Genomic DNA, 19114 nt, shown 5'->3' with positions numbered 1-19114 from the left:
CATGTGTAGGTAACCTACTTATATACTGCTATAAAGTATTTTTTGAAGAGAGATTTGCAAAGAAGCTATTACCCACATTAGATGTATATTTAAAGATTTTTTTTTGTCCTGGATACCAGGAATATAAAAACAAGTGGGTATATTTAACCATAACATACTGTGGTTCATCAGGCAGCACGAACTTTCATGAAGTTTATCTGTTAACACGGATTTAAACGGTCACTTGTCTTACCATGTGGGAACGTAAGTTCTGGGATCAAATAGAAGGATTGTGAGCTAATGCTGACTCAGATTGTGTTGTCCTGTATCGTCTCCTCAGTGCTGCCCGTCGGGAAGGGAAGCGTTCTGTTTACAAATCTGTTTTGAAATGTTTGCCGAAATTTTGGTAGTGTCTTTAATAAAGATGTTTGTCTCCAGCATCCATAAAAAAAAGAAGTGGAAAGAAGTTTACTTCTTCTATTATCTTTCCTTTGTCAAAAGTCAACCGACTGTGTGTATGTATTTCTTGCTTTTTATTCAGATCAATTGATGTATTTGTGTATTTTACCAAAACCATAATTACTGAAACTTTATAAAAGTCTTTAATTTGGGGCATGTCAGCCCTCTGTCACATTTCTCTCTTTCAGGACAGCACTGACCCTCCGGGTCTTCTGCTTTCACTTGAAATAGTCTGTCTGTGATGGCCACAAAGCAGCTCACCGAGACTTGAGTGGCACTGCTTGACTCTGGATCAGGCTGAGAGAACTGGCATTTGACAGTCCTGGGTCCCCATCCACAGGCGTGGAGTATACGGTGGCCATTTATTCCCTTGTTCTCTGGTGTCTTTCATCAGAGCTTTGTAGTTTTCGTCCTATAGGTGTTTTACATAGTTGGCTAGATTTCAATGGAAGATTCATTTGGGGAGTGCCAGTGTAGATGATACTGTGTTTCTGACTTCAGATTCCATTTGTTGGTTGCTGATAGACAGCAATGCAGCCTTTTCTCAATCAGCCTCGTGTCTCAGTCCTGCTAGAATTGCTTCCGGACACTTTGTTTTGGTCTCTTTCATACCTTATACATAGATAAGCATGGCATGTGCAAAGATGTTTTTTCCTTTCCTATACATTTAGTTTTTATTCCCATTTCTTGTCTTTTTGCATTAACTAGGACTTTTGGTGCAGTGTGAAAGGGGATAGACCTCTTACGGTGTTTCTCATCAGTGAGACAGTTGAGTTTCTCATATTTGAGCTATACATTTGTTTCAGACATTCTTTGTCGACTTAATTTGCTGAGAGTTTCTGTCATGGAGTTGTCAGATTTTGTCAGGACCCTTTCTGCATCATTTGATATGGTCATGTCTGTGCTTCATTGATTTTTATTTGTCCATCCAACCTTAAATAACCATTGTAAATCTCACCTGTGGAATGGAATTCTTTCTGGACATTCCTGGATTTGATTTGCTAATATTTCGTTGAGGATTTTTGTATATGAAAAACAGTTTTTTCATGAAAAAACTGTTCTGTAGTTTCGTTTTCTTCTGTTGTCCTCTGGCTTTGGTGTTGGGCCAGTTCATTCCACTTACTGCCCATAACTGCTAGGCGTCCATCACAGAGCCACCAAACTCCCAGAGCCACTCACTTGCACATTGGAAGCTGCCACAGTCCACACTCCCTGCAGAGGAAGGATGTCCATAGTAAGGCGTCCTCTGCACTTTGACCTACTCCCCCGGGATTCTCCTGGGAGCAGGGCTTTCAGAGATCCTGGCAGATTAGCATTGCTTTGGGTGGTGATGACTGAAGTGGGTGGAGGCAGCATTGGGTGTGGATCCCGCAGTGACTGTGACTGCTTCTGCAGAGGGCTTAGGAGGGAAAATAGACAACAGGTTAGCCAGGGCTACATAGTGAGACTTTGGCCCCCAAACAAACATGCAAACAAACAAAAAAAAAACATGCACAATTCAGAGAAGAGTTCTTTGAAGATTCACCCATGAAGATTTGGAGCTGGGCATAAACCTTATGAATGTAGAGCAGCTGCTCCTGCTCATTGCTGTTTGAAACTGCTCATTCGATAGCATCAATAATTCTAAACAAATTCTGTGTATCTCTCCGGTAACATCTGGCAATTCCTTAGATTTATTGATAAATTACTTTTCATTGCTTTGAATTTCCTGCTTTCCATCCTTAATAATACGTTGTTTTAGGATGCTTTATTTTAAGAGAAGTTTCTCACAGTGCAGTGAAATTCCCACCATACCAGATACCGAGGAATAATATCACTTGCATCCTTCATTGTGGAAGCAGGCCTGTTTTACTGCAGTCCTGGCTTTGTCCTGGCCTTCGCTTCTGTGCTGGGCACTTGCTAGAGCAGGGGTATCATGAGGGGTTTCTTTCAAGCACAGAAATATTAGGTTCAGTTTGAGTTCAGGGGCTTCATGGGCACAGGTATCTGTCTGTGGGTTATTGCGTGCCCCCTTTCCCATGCTGTCCCAGGAGAATGTGGTTCTACTCTAGACAAGCATTCTATCCAGAGTGCTGGCATTTGCTTGAGCTGCCTCTGCTGGGGAGTCCACATCTCTGCAGAACTCGGAGCCCCTGACGTGCAGGCTCCTGTCTCCCCAGACACCTGTGGTGATAGATGGCACGCCCGTCTTCAGGAGCATGTGTCAGGTACCCTGTCCTTGCACACAGAAGCCTCTTAAGAGCATGTGCACGTGTCTCACAGTGCCTGCTTTCAAACATGCACTAGGCCTGTTGGTTTTGTGAAAACTCATTATAGATTGATACAATTATTCTTTCAGGAATGAGGTTTAGTAAAAACAAAACTTTTAAGAAAGAAATCCACATTATTTTAAGTTAAATGTAGTGATAACACGTCATGTAAAGTCTGACATATCCTGATTGAAAAGCTCTGTGGCCTTTTCAGGTTCATTTATAGATGAGTTATTAGAAACCTGACATCAGCTTTCCTCTGGCCCTGAGGAGTTCCCTGTCCTGGTTACCCAAGCCCTGAGCTGGGTAGATAGCCTCCCTGGGCCTCTGCCCCTGTGTGTAGCAGGCCTCTGGGTGCTCCTGCCCAAGGGCAGGTGATGTGGGAAGTTTCTTGAACTGAACTGGGAACTTAAGAATCACAGTCAGAGGAGTGACTCATGAGCCTCCCAGAAGGCTCTGGGGTAGAGGCCTCTCTGGAGTCCAGCCATGTCTAACTAAATGTTGAGTTGCAGTCCCAAACTCAAGGCTGACACCTATTGCAGTCGAATGTCAGTGACAGTCTGGGGAAGTCATCTGTGGGAAGAGTGAAAGGAGATATGAGTGGTCAGGAGGCAGGGGGTGACACAGCCTGTAGGCAAAGGTAGGCAGTGGCCAGGCCAGGACAGTGTAGGGAAGACAGGTGGAGGATGTCATCTTCACAGCACCATCCCTGGGTCTCCCACAGAGATTCATCCTTTCTCTCCCAAGGTCATGGTGATCCATGTTCACTGACTCATCCCTCTCCTGACTCTGGGCTGTTGTTTCCATGGCTGCAGGCTGTGGGCTGGGAATGATGGGCAAGGAGCACTCATGCCTCTTCTTGCTGTTAGCCCAGCCCTTCCTCCAGCTTCTGGCCATCTGAGACTGTCCAGTGGTGAATGGACAGGAGAGGAAGGGCCACCCCTTCCCCATCTCCAGTCCCTGGGGATAGCATTAGAAAGAAATATGTAGGTGGCGGTTGTTTTCATCCTGAAGAACCTGAGCTTTGGTTGTAGGCTTCCTGTTTCCTGACTGCCAGTTGGAGGTCTTTCCTGGTCTGCTGCTGCAGGAGAGTGAGTACCAGTGTGAAGCTGTGCTCTTCCAAGTCAGGCCTAGGATTCGGCCAGTTTTACCCTCGGCTTCACCCAGGATGAGACAACGCTAGTGGAGCAGTGGCGGGAGGGCTTTGTGACTGGTGGGGTACCTAGGATGCTGTGACCGAAGAAGTCTGGACCCATCTGAAGGGGGAATGGAAGATGGGAGTAATACAGGGTCAGTGGGAACCCGCATGAGCTAGTGCTCCTCAGAGCACAGTCTTGAAGGTGGCCTTAGACTGGTTATGCACAATTTCTGGAGAGGCAGGACCTTCAGGACTCCCTGGGCTGCGGGTAAAGACATACCACCCCAGTCAGTGTGGTCTCAGACAGCTCCTCCTGCCTCTAGGTCACTGTCATACCTCATTTTTATGGCTGGTCTCAACATGCATTGCAACACACAGTCCACTCCTAAGCACACCTGCTGCTGAATGTTTCCACAGCCCTGCCCAGTGAGCACCTGCTCCACAGCCAGCTTGGGGTGATGTGCTCTGTGGTTGTCACACTGTCTGGATGCTCACTTTATTTTCTTGTCAACTTTGATGGTGGAGCTAGCTCCTGCTGCCTCCTGTGAAATGTTATCTCGGGCTTTCCCATCAGCTCAAGGTGGGAGTGTGGGGGAGCAGGGCTGTGACTGGTGACTGAAGCCTTTTCCAACCTATCACACAATTGATGTTTTGTTTTCTTGGGGTTGTTTTTTGTTGTTGTTTTATTTTTCTGGAACTTGTAATCTCCAAAACTGAAATTTTAAGCTGTTAGGTGTGCAGGTGGCCTGTGACGCTCAGGACTCAGTTCATTGCTCATTTGTGGGGCTTGTGCTGCCCAGCTCTCAGCTCTCCGCACCTGGCTGCCCGCCTGTCTGTGTGGGCTGGGCTGGACTCAGGCAGCGGCTCAGGTGTGAGCCTCGCTTAGAGGGCGTGGGCCAGGCTGGAGCACAGGCCCCTGGGCTTCCTTCCTCTGCTTTCTGCTGCCGCTGTCCCAGGAGTCTCCAACCTGACAATTCTGCATGACACAGACCAATTTCCATGAGGTTCTTGAGCCCAGTGTTTTTCAGATTACGGGTTTTGAACCATTATTAGATGATGAAGCCATATTTTGTCACACCCACACGAAAACACAGGCTGTACCTGTGCCTCCCCTCTAGCGAGGGTGAGTGTTACACTGTTAGGCTCTAGCCATTTGTGTGAATGCTGGAGACTTCTGATTCGTGACGTGATGCATGTCACAGTTGAACGCATCTACAGCACCCGTGGTGTTCTCACATCCTAACACACTTTCTGAAAGGAAAGGCTACTTCAGTCTCTAGCCCTGGGGCCTTGTGCCCTGGGGGGAGTCAGCATCATAGCAAGGTGGGATCTGTGTGTCCAGCTGGAGATGGTCATGGTCCGAGGGAGGAGCTGCTGCAGAGTAATGGCGTTCATTGAGGTATCACAGGCTTTTGACCTCAGCTCAGACAGGCCTTCTGGGGGGCTTTCTGGCCTGCAGGTTTAGCTGTGGCTCGCTAGTCTGTCTTCCTCACCCTCAGAACATTCACACTTCAGTGGGGCTGGATGAACCTGCCTTGTAACCTGTGCCTATGGATCTAGCATGATGCCAGCGTGTGACTCGTGCCTCGGAGACACTGAGGCAAGGCTGTGAGGTGCCCTACAATTTCATGGCCTGATATACCTCATAAAACCCTCTCCATGACCACATGGCACCCCCAGAGAGGGCATAGGAGTCTGGACTACAGGGAAGATGCCAACAAGAAGGAATCGAAGCAAGACTAAGAAATGTCTGGGGGGTGGACAGGCTATTCTAATGACCTTCTCCCCAGGAAAAGACCTGTATGTGAGGAATGACTGGGTCCTGTCTGTCATGGGGTGTCTCTGGCAGCCACACTCTTTACTTCTCCATAAGGTCAGGCATCCTGACAGCTGCATAGAGGACCCCGAAGAGGCCTCACAGGAAGCTCTGGCAATACCCTTTCTTAGGGTGTGGTATTTTCTACACTATGGGAATGTGTCCCTCTCCTGATGTTCAGTGATTGTGCTGACAGTAATGGTATTCAGAGGGGAAGGATGTTTAGGTGTATTGGATGCAGGGGCAGTTGCAGGAATGAATCCTGAATACCCTTAGCCCAGTGGTATTTAGCAGCGAAGGACCCTCCATCTGAGGGAAGTAAGTGATGATTTTAGTGAGCTCAGAGAGCACATAGCAGAGCTGAGCATGGGGGTAGGAAGGTCAGGAGGTAGGGTCATCTTTAGCTGCCTAGTGAGTTTGAGGACAGCCTGGGCTACGTGAGATACTGTCTTAAAAACCAAGCAACCTAAAGAACAGGCAGCACCCTGGGTGGTGTGACTCTAGCCCACCTCCCCTCCTGCCATCTTCGCCTTAGCCATTGACCTTCTCCTGGAGGCTCAGTCTGGAGGTGCCTTGACTGTCACCTCTGCGCTGCTGAGGACCTTCAGTACCATCTCCAGGTGGCTTTGTTCTGTGCGTAGGTTTGGGACCCCAATAGTCCAAACACTTATTCTTGTGGTGCTTGGTTGCACGGCAGAGTGCTTTATTAATTTACACATACACTGTCTCCTTTGCCTGCCTGGAATGCTTTGGAGACATGACCAAAGTCCCCAGGAAGCTGGACAGAGCACGTCCCTTCACAGAAAGAGAACTGGTGCCAGAGTTGCCAGCACTGTTTTGGGAAGCTTTGGATGGAGCCTGACTGCTGTAGGAGTCCATCAGAGTCCAGCTCTGACCTGTCGAAGGGTTCTTGAGGGGATGAGAGAGGAAGAAGGAAGTATTAGAACTACAGGCAGAGACGACAGAGAAAGACAGAGACACAGGATAGCTTCGAGAGGGCCCTGGGTCAATACCCAGTCACCTCAAGGTTTATTCCAAAGGGTTTTTTATACAATGTCAAGGGGCGAGGCAAAAGACCTCCCCCTTTCAAGATCAAAGCACAATGTACAGCCAAGTGTAGACGCTTCCAAACACCTGGTAACCATGCCTGTGGCCAAATCATCCCATCATGAAGCTCTGCTGGGTAAAGCAAGCTCAGATTCTCTGACCTTGACTAAGGTCTCCTAGGAAGCCTCTGTGGGCATCCACAGACGGCCAGGCCTTTCACTCTTGTCTTGCAAAGTGCAGACTCTCAGCTTCCCATATGACAATGCTTGGGGCTGTTTTCAGCTACTTTTTTTGATTGAAATTGTCATCCTATGAACAAGCCAAGGCCACTGTTTCTTGACTTAACACTCATTGCCATTTCTGGCAACACTCTGGTTTTATATCCACTTGTCCCACACCCTCTGTTCTGCCTTTTCCAGGGAAAGTCCGGTGGCCAGACTTTAACCAGGAGGCATATGTTGGTGGGACAATGGTTCGCTCTGGGCAGGACCCCTACGCACGCAACAAGTTCAACCAAGTAGAGAGTGACAAGCTGCGTATGGATCGAGGCATTCCTGACACCCGGCATGACCAGTAAGTCCCTTCCCCATGTTGGAAAAGAGCTGGAGAAACGCTTCCTTGTGCCCCTGGATTTCCTCACCCATGTAGTGTTGTCTAAGCAGGAAAGATGCTGAAGTGAGGCTCATGCCTCTTGACAGTTTGCAGAGGCAGCAGGCTGTTGGCCAGCAGAGGAATCAGAAGGAGAAAGTTGTACGGGCCTTGTATCTGCCGATCATTTAGTATTTTGAAGTTGTGTTCATAAACACCGTTCACAATCTTGGAAGGAAGAAAATCTAAACTTCCCCTTACTGGGCCATCTCTAGTGGGGGAACTGGAAATCAGAGAAGAGGTTAATTTCTCAGCAGAGTTGGGAGGAGCCAGGAGCAGGACAGGTGACAGCAGTTCACTGCCGGCACTAATGGGGAAGGGCCGTCACACTCTTATTTCTCACTGCCGGCACTAATGGGGAAGGGCTGTCACACTCTTATTTCTCACTGCCGGCACTAATGGGGAAGGGCCATCACACTCTTGTTTCTCACTGCCGCCACTAATGGGGAAGGGCCGTCACACACTCTCTTGTTTTTCAAGACTTGGGTGGAGGGTGGGCTGACTACCAAGCTCAGCTCAAGGCATCCTCAGGCACTGAAGACTAGTCTGGCACCACTTATAAGGAAAGAGATCTCCACAGCCTTGGTCCTCTCCTCCATGCCCTGAAGTTTGACTGGAGAAACCTTGACCAAGCATTGTCCACTCTGGCACCTTGTGGTGGGCTGGTTTTGGTTGGGATCACTGAGAAATGAGGAGTCACTTCTCATACCTCTGAACCCTGAGGGCAGCTGTTGTCCTGAGTAGGTGGATCTTTCTATGAACGAAGTTGCTTCCAGAGCCACTGAATTCTTGGGGAGTGGGGCATATTGTGGATCTCACATGTGCCAGTGGTCAGACTGGGTGCACTCTGGGTCTGTGCGTGTTCAGAAGCACTGCCAGGGCTTACACCATCCGCCTGGGAGCCATATCTCTGCTTCTGCATGCCAGTTACAGGTGTCAGGACAGGGATCTAGGACACCCAGGAAGAGGGACCTGTCAGGTGTTACCACACACGTGCTGGGCTGGTCTTCCTCCTGGTTGCTATCCAGGTGCCAGTCATCTCTGGACACGCACGGACACCGAGTACCACAAGTGTGCTTTGTTAAGTTCATCGTATCTGCCGTCAGAGTCCAGAGACCGAAGATGGCAAAGCAGGAGGCAGGAACACATGGACCTAAAGGACTGGAAGACAGCGCTGTGCCCTGATGGAGGGTTCCCCTCCTGCCTGTCTTAGCATCCGGTGGTGGGTACTGCTAGGGGTGCAGTCTTTTCCTTCTCCGCCATCTTTGGGGAGTGGTCAGCACTGGTACTCAAAACAGTTTTTATATAGAAAACACAGCTTTGTTGTCCTTTGGGACCAGGGAAAAAAGCCTGTGGGTTATTTACTATGTGACCCATGTAACCACACTGAAACAGATTCATGGTGTCAACTTTCATCCTCCAGCCACACCAGATGATTGCCTTACTTCATTTCTTTTTCTTTCTTCTCTTAAAGGCAGTTCTGTTCAGCTCTTTTGTTGTCTTTCTGCTTATAGCCATCCTGTTTCACTCTCTAAAACAAGGGCAGTGGGCCTCGGTCCCAGGGCTCCTGGGAGTTCTGAGTGGAGTTTCAGACAGTGACAGCCTTGACCTCGAAGACCTGTACATGGTCACAGGTGTGTGCATGTCTAGGGACAGCCCTTTGCTCATTACGGATGGTCTAGAGTGTATCCTCATTCCCTTTCTCCAGCTAATAACATGTGATGTCAAGATGCCCCTCAGACTCACTTCAGGATCCTCACAAGCCACGATGGGACATGCAAAATTTTCTTCAGAGGCACTGGATTAGGAGCTGCTGACGTAAGGCTGGAAGGGTCAGTGCTTATCAACTTGACAGGATTATACTCACCTAGGAGACAAGGAGGCTCTGGCCACATTTGCAAGGGAGTTTCTAGATTAGATTCTTTAAGGTGGTCTCACCTCAGATGTGAGCACCCATGAGCTGGGGTCCCAGACTGAATAAAGAGAAGGCAAGGTGAGCACCAGCATTTATCTTTCTTTGCTTCCTGGCAGATGTCATGTGACCAGCAGATGTCATGTGACCAGCTGCCTCACGGGTAAGCCATGGTAAACTGCACTGTGAGCCAGAATAGACCCTTCTTTCCTTGTGTTGTCAGATGTTTGGTCACAGAAGTGACAAGGTAACTGATACAGAGTCTCAGCCTCTGGAAATAGAGCCCAGCGGAGTTACGGTAGAAATGTCACCTGGCTACTTGAGCTGACTGAAGTTTAATCTCCGTGTGATCGTTGAGCTTTGTGTCACCAGCTGCTGCTGAGCTGATTTTCCCACCAAGATTTCACCATGGCACACTCCTCTTTGAGCAGGAAAAGGTGCAATTTGGGGCTTGTCAGCATGGAACTTGGTTTCTCAGCGGCTGCCTCCATTGTGAGCTTCTCAAATTCCCTCAAACTCTACAGACATATTCTTTTTCAATATTTTTGGAATGATTGTTTGTCTAAGCCGATCTTGGACTGCCTCTCCCAGGATGGGTTGATTGATTTCTGCCTGGCCTGTGTTGGCCTCCTTGGCCTGTGTTACAGCAGCCACTGGGAGCCTTCCCCATTGGTTAGACTGAGGCAGATTAAATCTGCACAGAGCCTGACAGCCCCTGCCAGGGAACTTTGCCCACTCCTGATGTTGGCCCCAGGAAGCCGTCTCATGGCACCAGTGGAGAACACCAGGCTCTCTCTCTGCCCCACCCCCAACAGTTTCTGGGAGAGCAGTGTTAATACGACCTTTGAGTGTCTGACCTCTAACTCTGCGGTGCCCTCCTGTGTGGCCTGAAGCCCTCACACTGCAGAAATCAGGCCTGTGAAAGCAGATTCGAGAGATGGTGTCCAGAACCCTCCGGGCCTGGGTTGATGCCCTGGATTCTTTCAGTGCTTCCATCTGTGACTTCTGTCCCCTGCAAAGTGACTCTGGTTCTTTCGTGTGCTTTTGGCTCATAGGACCCCACTAGAACTCTTCATTCCCTCTGGCCAGCAGCCAGGAGAAGCATGGGTGTCTATGGATGAATCGACATGTTGAAATCCCAAGTCTCCAATGCGTCTGTATTTGGAGATAGGTTCTTTATTAGATATGGTTAAGGTAAAATAAAATTTTGAGAATGGGGTCCTGATCCAGTGGGACAGGTATCCCAATAAGAGGACAGAGGGAAGGAAGAGGACAGGTAAGAGTGAGGGAGACTGAGAGGAATTAAGAGTAAGATCTTCCCCTTGGCCATAAGAGGATATGGTGGGAAGGTGGCCATCTGCCAGCCCAGAAGGAGACCATACTGAGTGCCAACCCTTGATCACAGGAAGATCCATATGAGATAAACTATCTGGCAGAACAGAAGCAGACAGCCAAGAAGGCCACCTGTATGGGCAGCCATGGATAGAGGTGGCCCAGCAGGTCCTGAATGAGTCAGAGAGCACCTTGTCTCTGGATACTTGAGTCTTCCTCGTACCCCTCGGCAATGGGGTATGAGCCAGCCAGGTCTCTTAGCTTGTGTGGCCATCTAGAAATGCTTCTGTGAGGACAGTGTGCAGCTTCCAAGCAGAACTCAAAGTTTTGGGGTATCTCCTCTCTGCCAGGAGCTCGAGGTTGTTTACTTTAAAGTCCTTTCTGTTGGGAAACCAACAAGCCTTCATGGAAACACACTGTCGGGGATTTCTTTTTCCTCCTGGCCAAGAGCCCCCCTTTGTGTTGTTTCATCAAATCCCATGAAAATGAAATGTGTTTGGTGAAGGCAGATTCCCCGGCTTTCCTCTGCTAAGTCAGTTTCACGGTTGTTCCTGTTTCTTCTTCTCTTGAATTTCAGATGTTGGGACTTTGAAATGTGCTTGCATCTCGCACTAAAAGATGGTCCTGAGATTAGGGTGTCCTGCTGAGTGCCCCTGAGGAGGGCTGCCCAAGTGACAAACCTGTTTGTCCAGCCGGCTTTCGACTAGAACGTCTCACCGCTGCTCGATTTGCACAGTGTGGCTGCTCAGCCCTGGGGTGTTGAGAGCTCTGACTTAAACAACCACTTTCAGAAAGTCTGGCTGGGAACAAAGAGGTCATACTCGCAGCCCTCGGGGAGGACACTCTCTTGAAGATGTTCCTGGCTTCCAGCAGGACACTACAGCTTAGTTGGGTGTTGGGCTTGCTGGCTGTGCTTACTTTACTGTCCCTGGGTCACCAGTGTTGACCATGTTCTGAGAGGACGGCCAGGATTGGAACTGTGGTCTAGACATAGCCCCGACTCTCAGTGTCCCTCTGGAGAGTAAACACTGCTCATGCCAGGAGAAGGCTCTCAGGAGCCTGCCAGCACAGAGTGAGTGAGGCCTTGGCAAGATGGTCATTATGGGACTTACGTACGATTTTCCGTTGTGAGGCGTAAGACCTGGGTGAGGGCAGTTTGGTTCCTAGTGTAGCTGAGGGACCAGTGCACCCTGAGCTTGGTCTTGCAACATCTTATGTGTACTGCTGAGCTAACATCTTTTAGTTGGAGGGCTGTCACCTTTCTGGGGGGGAGCCACCTGTGTGCTCCTGCTTCATGTTGTTAGGCATCGGCCTTGCGGGCCCCATGCCCTGTGAGGTGGAGTTTGGCCGAAGCACAGGGCAAGCCTTCACAGTTTGTATTCAGTCTCGTGTGCATTAGTTTTCTCACTCAGTGTACACTGGCGTGAGGTAGATAGGTCTCTCTGGAGACTTCATACCTAAGTTCCCCAAAGGCCTGGCTCAGAGCTCACCTGGGCGGCAAACTGGAATTAGGCCTTGGTGGGTAAGCAAGCCTAGGTGGCTTTCCCATCCCTCTCTCCCTCTCTGGAGTGGTTTGGATTAGGCTTGTGTGTTAAAGGCTTGGTTGTCCCCAGTGAGCTGGGTGGAGACCTGGGAAAGTGACTGGATCATGAGGACTCTGACTTTGTCCAGGTAGTGACTGTGGATGGCTTCACCATTTGTCGGGCTGTTGGGGGGAGGGGTGGAAACTTACTAAGTAGACTTAGTTGAAGAAAGTGAGGCCCTGTGGACTCTGTATTGCATAACTCCACTTCCCTCCGCTTCCCCCATGCTTCCCGACAGCCATAGGTGGGCAGCTTTGTCACTCTGCGCTTCTCCCTTACCACAGACCCTCAGCGATGGGCCATGTGACCATGGACTGAAGCTTCTAGAACTGGGGGCCCAAAATAAACCTTTCCCTCTTTGGGTTTACTCTGTGGGTCTTTTGTCATAGTAACCGACGGCTGACAAATACCACCAGTAGGTCTTGGCCAGGGTAGGCAACTGGGACCTTTAGGGTACCACCTTGAATCTCAGTAGCCCTTGTCCCTGGGAAGCCAGAAGGGTTATGAGGTTATTTATATGTCTGCGGTATGCCACGAACACCAAGCCACGGTTAAACCCAGTGCCCACAGGAGTCTGAGCACCCAGCTTCAGGGCCCTCTCTGTGCTCCGTTGCTGGGTGCAGCGGCCTTGCTGCCATGCTCCAGAATCCTTTATGGTCCTAACTTTAGTCATGGGCCTCTGCCATGTGACCTAATGCACCCAGAATCAGGAAGCAGTGAATATTGACAGCTGGCAGCTGAACTCACTCCCAAGGGAAACTGGTTTCTCTGGCACAGATGGAGGGATCTGAGAAGCTGGAGGAAGGCTGGCCATCATTGTCCAGTTCAGGTTCTCCAGGCCAGCAGGGAAGGGCCTGCCATCCATCAGTGTGTCTTCCTTTTGGTTCCCTTTATGTCCTGGCCACAGCCTGCTCTTGGCCACTTTCCTGTCTAAGCACCCTCCCCTTTGGACCCTTTGAGGTGTGACAGGCACTGGAGAAAGGACATGGCCGTGGCAATGTGTGGCTTGGGCAGCACTTTCCCTTGGACTGTGCCAGCCTCTCTAAAGGCCTGCAGGGAGTCACCGCCTCCAAGATTTTCAGCAGGGTTACAAAGCTTATCCCCACATGCCTAGCTACACATGTGGCTCAGTTTCTCCATCTGGTATGCTGGGCAGAAATAGGTGATGCTAAAACAGTAATGCAGATTTGGTTTCTTATTCTTTGGTCCTTCCTTTCTTCCTGGGTCCTGGGCTTCGTGATAGCAGTGAGTACATCTCCCACCCACCCCCACACCCCTAGTTCTACAGCTAGTTAAACAGCTCATGGCTGAGCAACCATCACTTTCTAAGGCTGACCAGGGCTGGGGACACTTACCTGAATCCCTGTGCTTTTGTTTGAGATTTGCTGGTAAGTTTCTGCTTGTCCTGGTGGGCTGACACCCTTGTCATATGAAGTCTCTGCATTATTCATTTTGTTTTCTGTGCACATTTCTCGAACCTTCTCTGTGAAGTGTGTAGAGTGGCCTCTTATTTACTTCTGGACTTCCATCTGCTCTGACAAGCTTTGTCTTGTGGCAGGAGCATTTAGTCCTTGTGTGTTTGATGTGTGCTCTGGAGAACTGAGTTTAAGGCCAGTATCTCACTGTGTTCCAAGTCCTGCCTGCTGTATCCTTTCCATGTATCCTCCTTCTGGGTGAGTGCTTCCGTCTTATCATCTAGTTAAAGTTTCAACTGTGATCAACTAGCAGAGTCCAAGATGAATGAGCATTTGTTACTTCTGGAGCAGACACCTCCCCACACCGTTTTCTGTACACACACACACACACACACACACACACACACACATCACCCACCCCATGAGAAGGGTGTGTATATATGGGACAGACAGAACTGCTCAGGATGTCTTAAATGTCCTTCATTTCAGTAAATACCCTTCAGATTCATCCAACATTTGTGTTCCTATCCTCATTCCTCTTCCTTCCTGGGACCATTGTACATCTGTATCCCATAAGCATGTCACAGTGGTTCTTCTTGGTACCAGTTCACTGGTAGTAGATCTGTTGATCTGTTTGTCTGAAGACGTCTGTTTCACTTTCATTTTTGAGATGCTTCTGCTGCCCCAGTTCAGAGTGCAGGGCTCTTGGATGGCAGTTGCTGCTTCTGCATCTGTCTGTCTTTGCCCTCCAGTTACTCTGTTACTCTCCCACTGTTCCTGGTGAGCATTAACTGTGACTTCTTTGTGGTCAGTTTGTCTTTGATTACAGTTAGATTTTAAGATATATCTCTCATGTTTGCTTTTTAGTAATTTATAACAACTTGTGGACATTGCTTTTTGTTATTTAAGCTGTTTGGGGGGTTGAAGGGTTTGGGGGATATGAGTGTCTGTAACCTCCCTTCTACCAGCATTGTGTGCCCCTTCTTAAGTCCCTCATCACATCCTTGTTGGGTATTTTCACTGGCCCTCTGCCCTCTTATGTTCTTATTTTTATTCCTCTGTCTCCATGTAGCCTGCTTCTGCTCAGTGACTCCTGCATGTCAGTATTAAGTCTGCCTGAAATCTGTCTGCTGAATTCCCATGTAGAATCGCTGCGTTCTGGTAGTGAACAGGTGTAGAGCTATTTGAAGGCTATACCTGCTGTTCCCATCTCCTAAGGAAGATATACTTAGCTAAGATAGGCAGATCACCTTCATACCATGCAGAACTGAACCACGGGCTGGGTTCCATTGAGTGGAAGAGGTCTGGAAGTTTCCAGGTCTTTCTCTTTCCAGGAAGCAGCCCCTAGGATTCCCACCCTAATTTCAGTCCCTTTGTTTTTAAGTCCTTACTTGAGTTCTGGCCTCCCCAGCCCCCAGGGTACCTCCAAAACTTGAGTTGTTTTCCTGTCCACAAGGTCATTGCTCTGTTGGATGTATTTTGCCCTGGTGGTTTCACAGGTGAGGGGAGGGCAACAAAAGTTGCTGGCCCCACTCTCCGGTGCATCTGTCCACCCGGCCCCACTCTCCTGTGCATCTGTCCACCTGGCCCCACTCTCGGGTGCATCTGTCCACCCGGCCCCACTCTCCGGTGCATCTGTCCACCCGGCCCCACTCTCCGGTGCATCTGTCCACCCGGCCCCACTCTCCGGTGCATCTGTCCACCCGGCCCCACTCTCCGGTGCATCTGTCCACCCGGCCCCACTCTCCGGTGCATCTGTCTACCTGTTCCCACTCTCGGGTGCATCTGTCCACCCGGCCCCACTCTCCGGTGCATCTGTCCACCCGGCCCCACTCTCCGGTGCATCTGTCCACCCGGCCCCACTCTCCGGTGCATCTGTCTACCCGGCCCCACTCTCCGGTGCATCTGTCCACCCGGCCCCACTCTCCGGTGCATCTGTCCACCCGGCCCCACTCTCCGGTGCATCTGTCCACCCGGCCCCACTCTCCGGTGCATCTGTCTACCTGTTCCCACTCTCGGGTGCATCTGTCCACCCGGCCCCACTCTCCGGTGCATCTGTCCACCCGGCCCCACTCTCCGGTGCATCTGTCCACCCGGCCCCACTCTCCGGTGCATCTGTCCACCCGGCCCCACTCTCGGGTGCATCTGTCCAGCCGGCCCCACTCTCGGGTGCATCTGTCCAGCCGGCCCCACTCTCCGGTGCATCTGTCCACCCGGCCCCACTCTCGGGTGCGTCTGTCCACCCGGCCCCACTCTCCGGTGCGTCTGTCCACCCGGCCCCACTCTCCGGTGCGTCTGTCCACCCGGCCCCACTCTCCGGTGCGTCTGTCCACCCGGCCCCACTCTCGGGTGCGTCTGTCCACCCGGCCCCACTCTCCGGTGCGTCTGTCCACCCGGCCCCACTCTCCGGTGCGTCTGTCTACCCGGCCCCACTCTCCGGTGCATCTGTCTACCTGTTCCCACTCTCGGGTGCATCTGGCTGCCTGCTGTCTCTCCAGAATTTTGAAGGCAATTTATGCATCTCATCCCTACCTCTTTGCTTTCCATGAGCACTTTTGTTCAGAGCAAAAGAGTTTATTGTCACTAAATGCAGAGGAATACCCGAGTGTTTCATTTGGAATCCTAATCCAGCCTGAAATTAACGGTTCTTACATCTCACCCTGAGCGGCAGTGTCTGTCTCTGATGCGAGTGAATGAGTTAACAGAAGTGTCGTGGACATGGGGACGGATGATGTGACTTTTGTCAGTCGCTCTGTCACTTGTTACTCTGAGACCAAGGCGGGGATGATCTCGGACCCTTAGTTTTTATTTGCAAAGCAGTCACAGTGTAGCTGTGACTGTCTCTTGGTGCTGTCAGTGAGCTTGGACATCTGTGGAAATATGAAAAGGCTTGTGAACCCCTCACTGTGGAGGTGTTGATCTTTTGCTGTCCTGTGACCAGCCACTTGTGTTGTGTGAATCAGCTTGAGTAGACCAAGCTGTGCTCTGGGAAGCTTTGTTCTTGACTCATGTGGCATGCCAAGCTGACCTTGCGGACAGACCCTGAGTATGCTGTGCTGCTTCATGAGTATGTGGCTCATTCTGCAGCACATCAACAGAAAAACAGTTTGAGGGAATACCTTTGAAACCGTGACCCTGCCAACTACCAAGGGGATCGGAGCAGGAAAAGCAGACTCAGCAGGATGGCTTGATAAATAAGGTCAATACAAGCTATCCTCTACCATCAGCCCACTAGAGAGGCTTCACTTTGCCATCACCAGAGGAGCAACTGGATGTTTGTTTATTTGTTTGTTTGATTGCAGTACTGGAATTGAACCAAGGGCCTCACACATGCGAGGCGAGTGCTCCTCACTGGGGCACATCTCCAGCCCTCCTTTTCACTTTTTCGTTTTGAGACAGGGTCTCATTTGCCTAGGCTGATTTTGAACTTACTGTGTAGCTGAGATGGACCCTAAGCTTGAGTTCCTTCTGCCTCAGCCTAGCGGGGCTTACAGATACATAGCAACAGGCCCTGCTCATTTGTTTTTGAAATGGAAAAGTTTCGTGTAGTATAGGAAGGTGACAAAATAATATAAGGGTCTTGCCTTTCTGGCACAATTGGCCTACATTCCACACTTGAATGTCGTTTTAGAATTACATCATCTTTTGCTGGTGAGCAGTCAATGACATTGATTAATGAATGATACCTGTCTAGTCTCTATTGTAGACATGTGCTCTTGAGATACTGGGTCTTGGTGATGGAGTCCATGAGTGCCCAGAACCCCCACTTCAGTCTAAAAAAAGTTTCAGACTAATACAATATAACAGCCATTTACCTTAACTATATCCAGCTAACCACAGGAAGCTAGAATGTATGTATATATACTTGTATACTGTGTGTATATACATATATACATGAATGTGTGCATGCGTATGCACATGCCATGGGCATAAGGAAGTGAGATAATGAGGCACAATGTGAGACTATTGGCTTGCCCTGCCCATCTAGGCCCGTTTGTGCCACAGTCACAGAATACTGGGTGCTTGCCCGAAGTAGAAGTGTTTCTCTCTCCTCCGTTCCAGAGGATCACAGATCAGGGCATAGGGGCTTGTTGTCTGGAGAGCTGGTTTCTGCTCCCAGGATGCACCCTGGGTGCTGTGTGCTCCGATAGAGGGAACAGGAGGTAGAGGGGTGCATTATTTCCTGTGAAATAATGTACAGTAAGAGCACTGGTGCCTGGGCCTGCCCATGCACCTGGTCATTCTCTTAGGGCTGACATGTGTGGCATAGGTGGCAGATGGCGCAGTGCAGACACATGGGGCTTGCACTGCTTCTGCATGCAGGACTTTTGCCAGCATTCCAGGCCCTTCTCCTGCATTCGGATTGGATCAAAATTTGCTGCCAAATACGATAAGAGTTACCCACCCATAGCTTTTTTTCCTTTCTGTTATGATGTAGTTGTAATGGAAAACTGGGTCCTTACTAGGTAATGAGAAGAGAAGGGATGGTGGGTTTTTATAGGGTCGCTCTGGTTTGCACAGAACAGCCAACATCTCCTCTAAGGGATGGTGGAAAGCCTGTGGTTCGGATGGACGTCATGTTGATGTCTTCCTTGATCACTGCCTGCTAATGGCCCCTTTCTTTGTTCTGACCACTAGCAAAGTGCCTCAGCCACCCAAGTCTCTAGTTCCTCTGGCATGGCATGCCCCCTGGAGGCTTGCACACAGTGGTGTCCTCAGATAGAGGCTCCATGTCCTCACCTGAGGATTTACCCTGTCTCATGCTTGGGCTTAGCAGTGCCAGTGGAAATCAGGGTAAGATGGTGGCAGTGACAGTGTTGGTGACAAGGATGTGGCAGCCCCCATTGCCGTGGACCTTATCTCGGGCAGATATGAGCTGGATCTGTTACATCTTGTGTGGAACAGCCTTGTGTGGCAACCTCCTCTTGTCCTCCTTTCTCTAAATACTCCTGGTTTCTTAGACTGCTTTTTAAATTATTATTTTGAGAGCATTTTTTTAAAGTAGGTGCATCTGTTGTGTTTTTAAAAAGCAAAAAGGAAGCCACATCAGGAAGCTGAAAAGTATGTAATGTCCCTCAGACTTGTCCCCATGCTCCTGTTGCTATTGCCAGGCCAGCCAGTGCTCACCTGCTCCTGTGCCTCGTGTGGGAAGCGGTTCCTGGGGTCTTCTTGTTGCTGTAGCTTCTGCTCTGTGTGGCTTTGTGCCACACAGCTCTGCTCATATAAGTAGCTCTCTGGGGTGGACTGTGATGTCCCTTTCTGTTTGCAGTGCTGACTATGTGGAGTGAACATTTTGTAATAATGTCTTTCGCTCACTGATTCGAAAGAAGATATCATTTGGAAGGGCAGTGTGTTGTTTGGTTCTGACAGGGTCCCAGCGTTTATTCTGTCTGTGCTGATCAAGGCTGCTGCTCTGAGTTAACTTCCTAATTCAGACTTTCTGGGGCCAACGCCCTTGCCTTCTTCTTCTTCAGTTTCAGGATTGTTAATAAACTTTGAGACATGAAGGCAGGACAAAGGCATACATCTCTTTAGG

The 19114-nt window shown here is 49.7% G+C and overlaps 1 protein-coding gene across 1 annotated transcript in view; it reads left to right on the top strand.

Annotated features, from left to right (window-relative positions):
* The window catches only part of Galnt2 (polypeptide N-acetylgalactosaminyltransferase 2), a 132019-nt gene that overhangs the window by 72763 nt on the left and 40142 nt on the right, over positions 1 to 19114 (top strand). The window contains exon 3 of the mRNA XM_059263831.1: positions 7108 to 7261. Within this exon, the coding sequence (XP_059119814.1) occupies positions 7108 to 7261 (154 nt within the window). The remainder of the gene's footprint in view (positions 1 to 7107; positions 7262 to 19114) is intronic.

The sequence above is a fragment of the Peromyscus eremicus genome, chromosome 5, assembly GCF_949786415.1.
Source record: "Peromyscus eremicus chromosome 5, PerEre_H2_v1, whole genome shotgun sequence".
In the NCBI taxonomy this organism is placed as follows: domain Eukaryota; kingdom Metazoa; phylum Chordata; class Mammalia; order Rodentia; family Cricetidae; genus Peromyscus; species Peromyscus eremicus.
The sequence above is the reverse complement of the archived record's forward strand: the minus strand, read 5'-3'. Positions and strand labels throughout refer to the sequence as shown.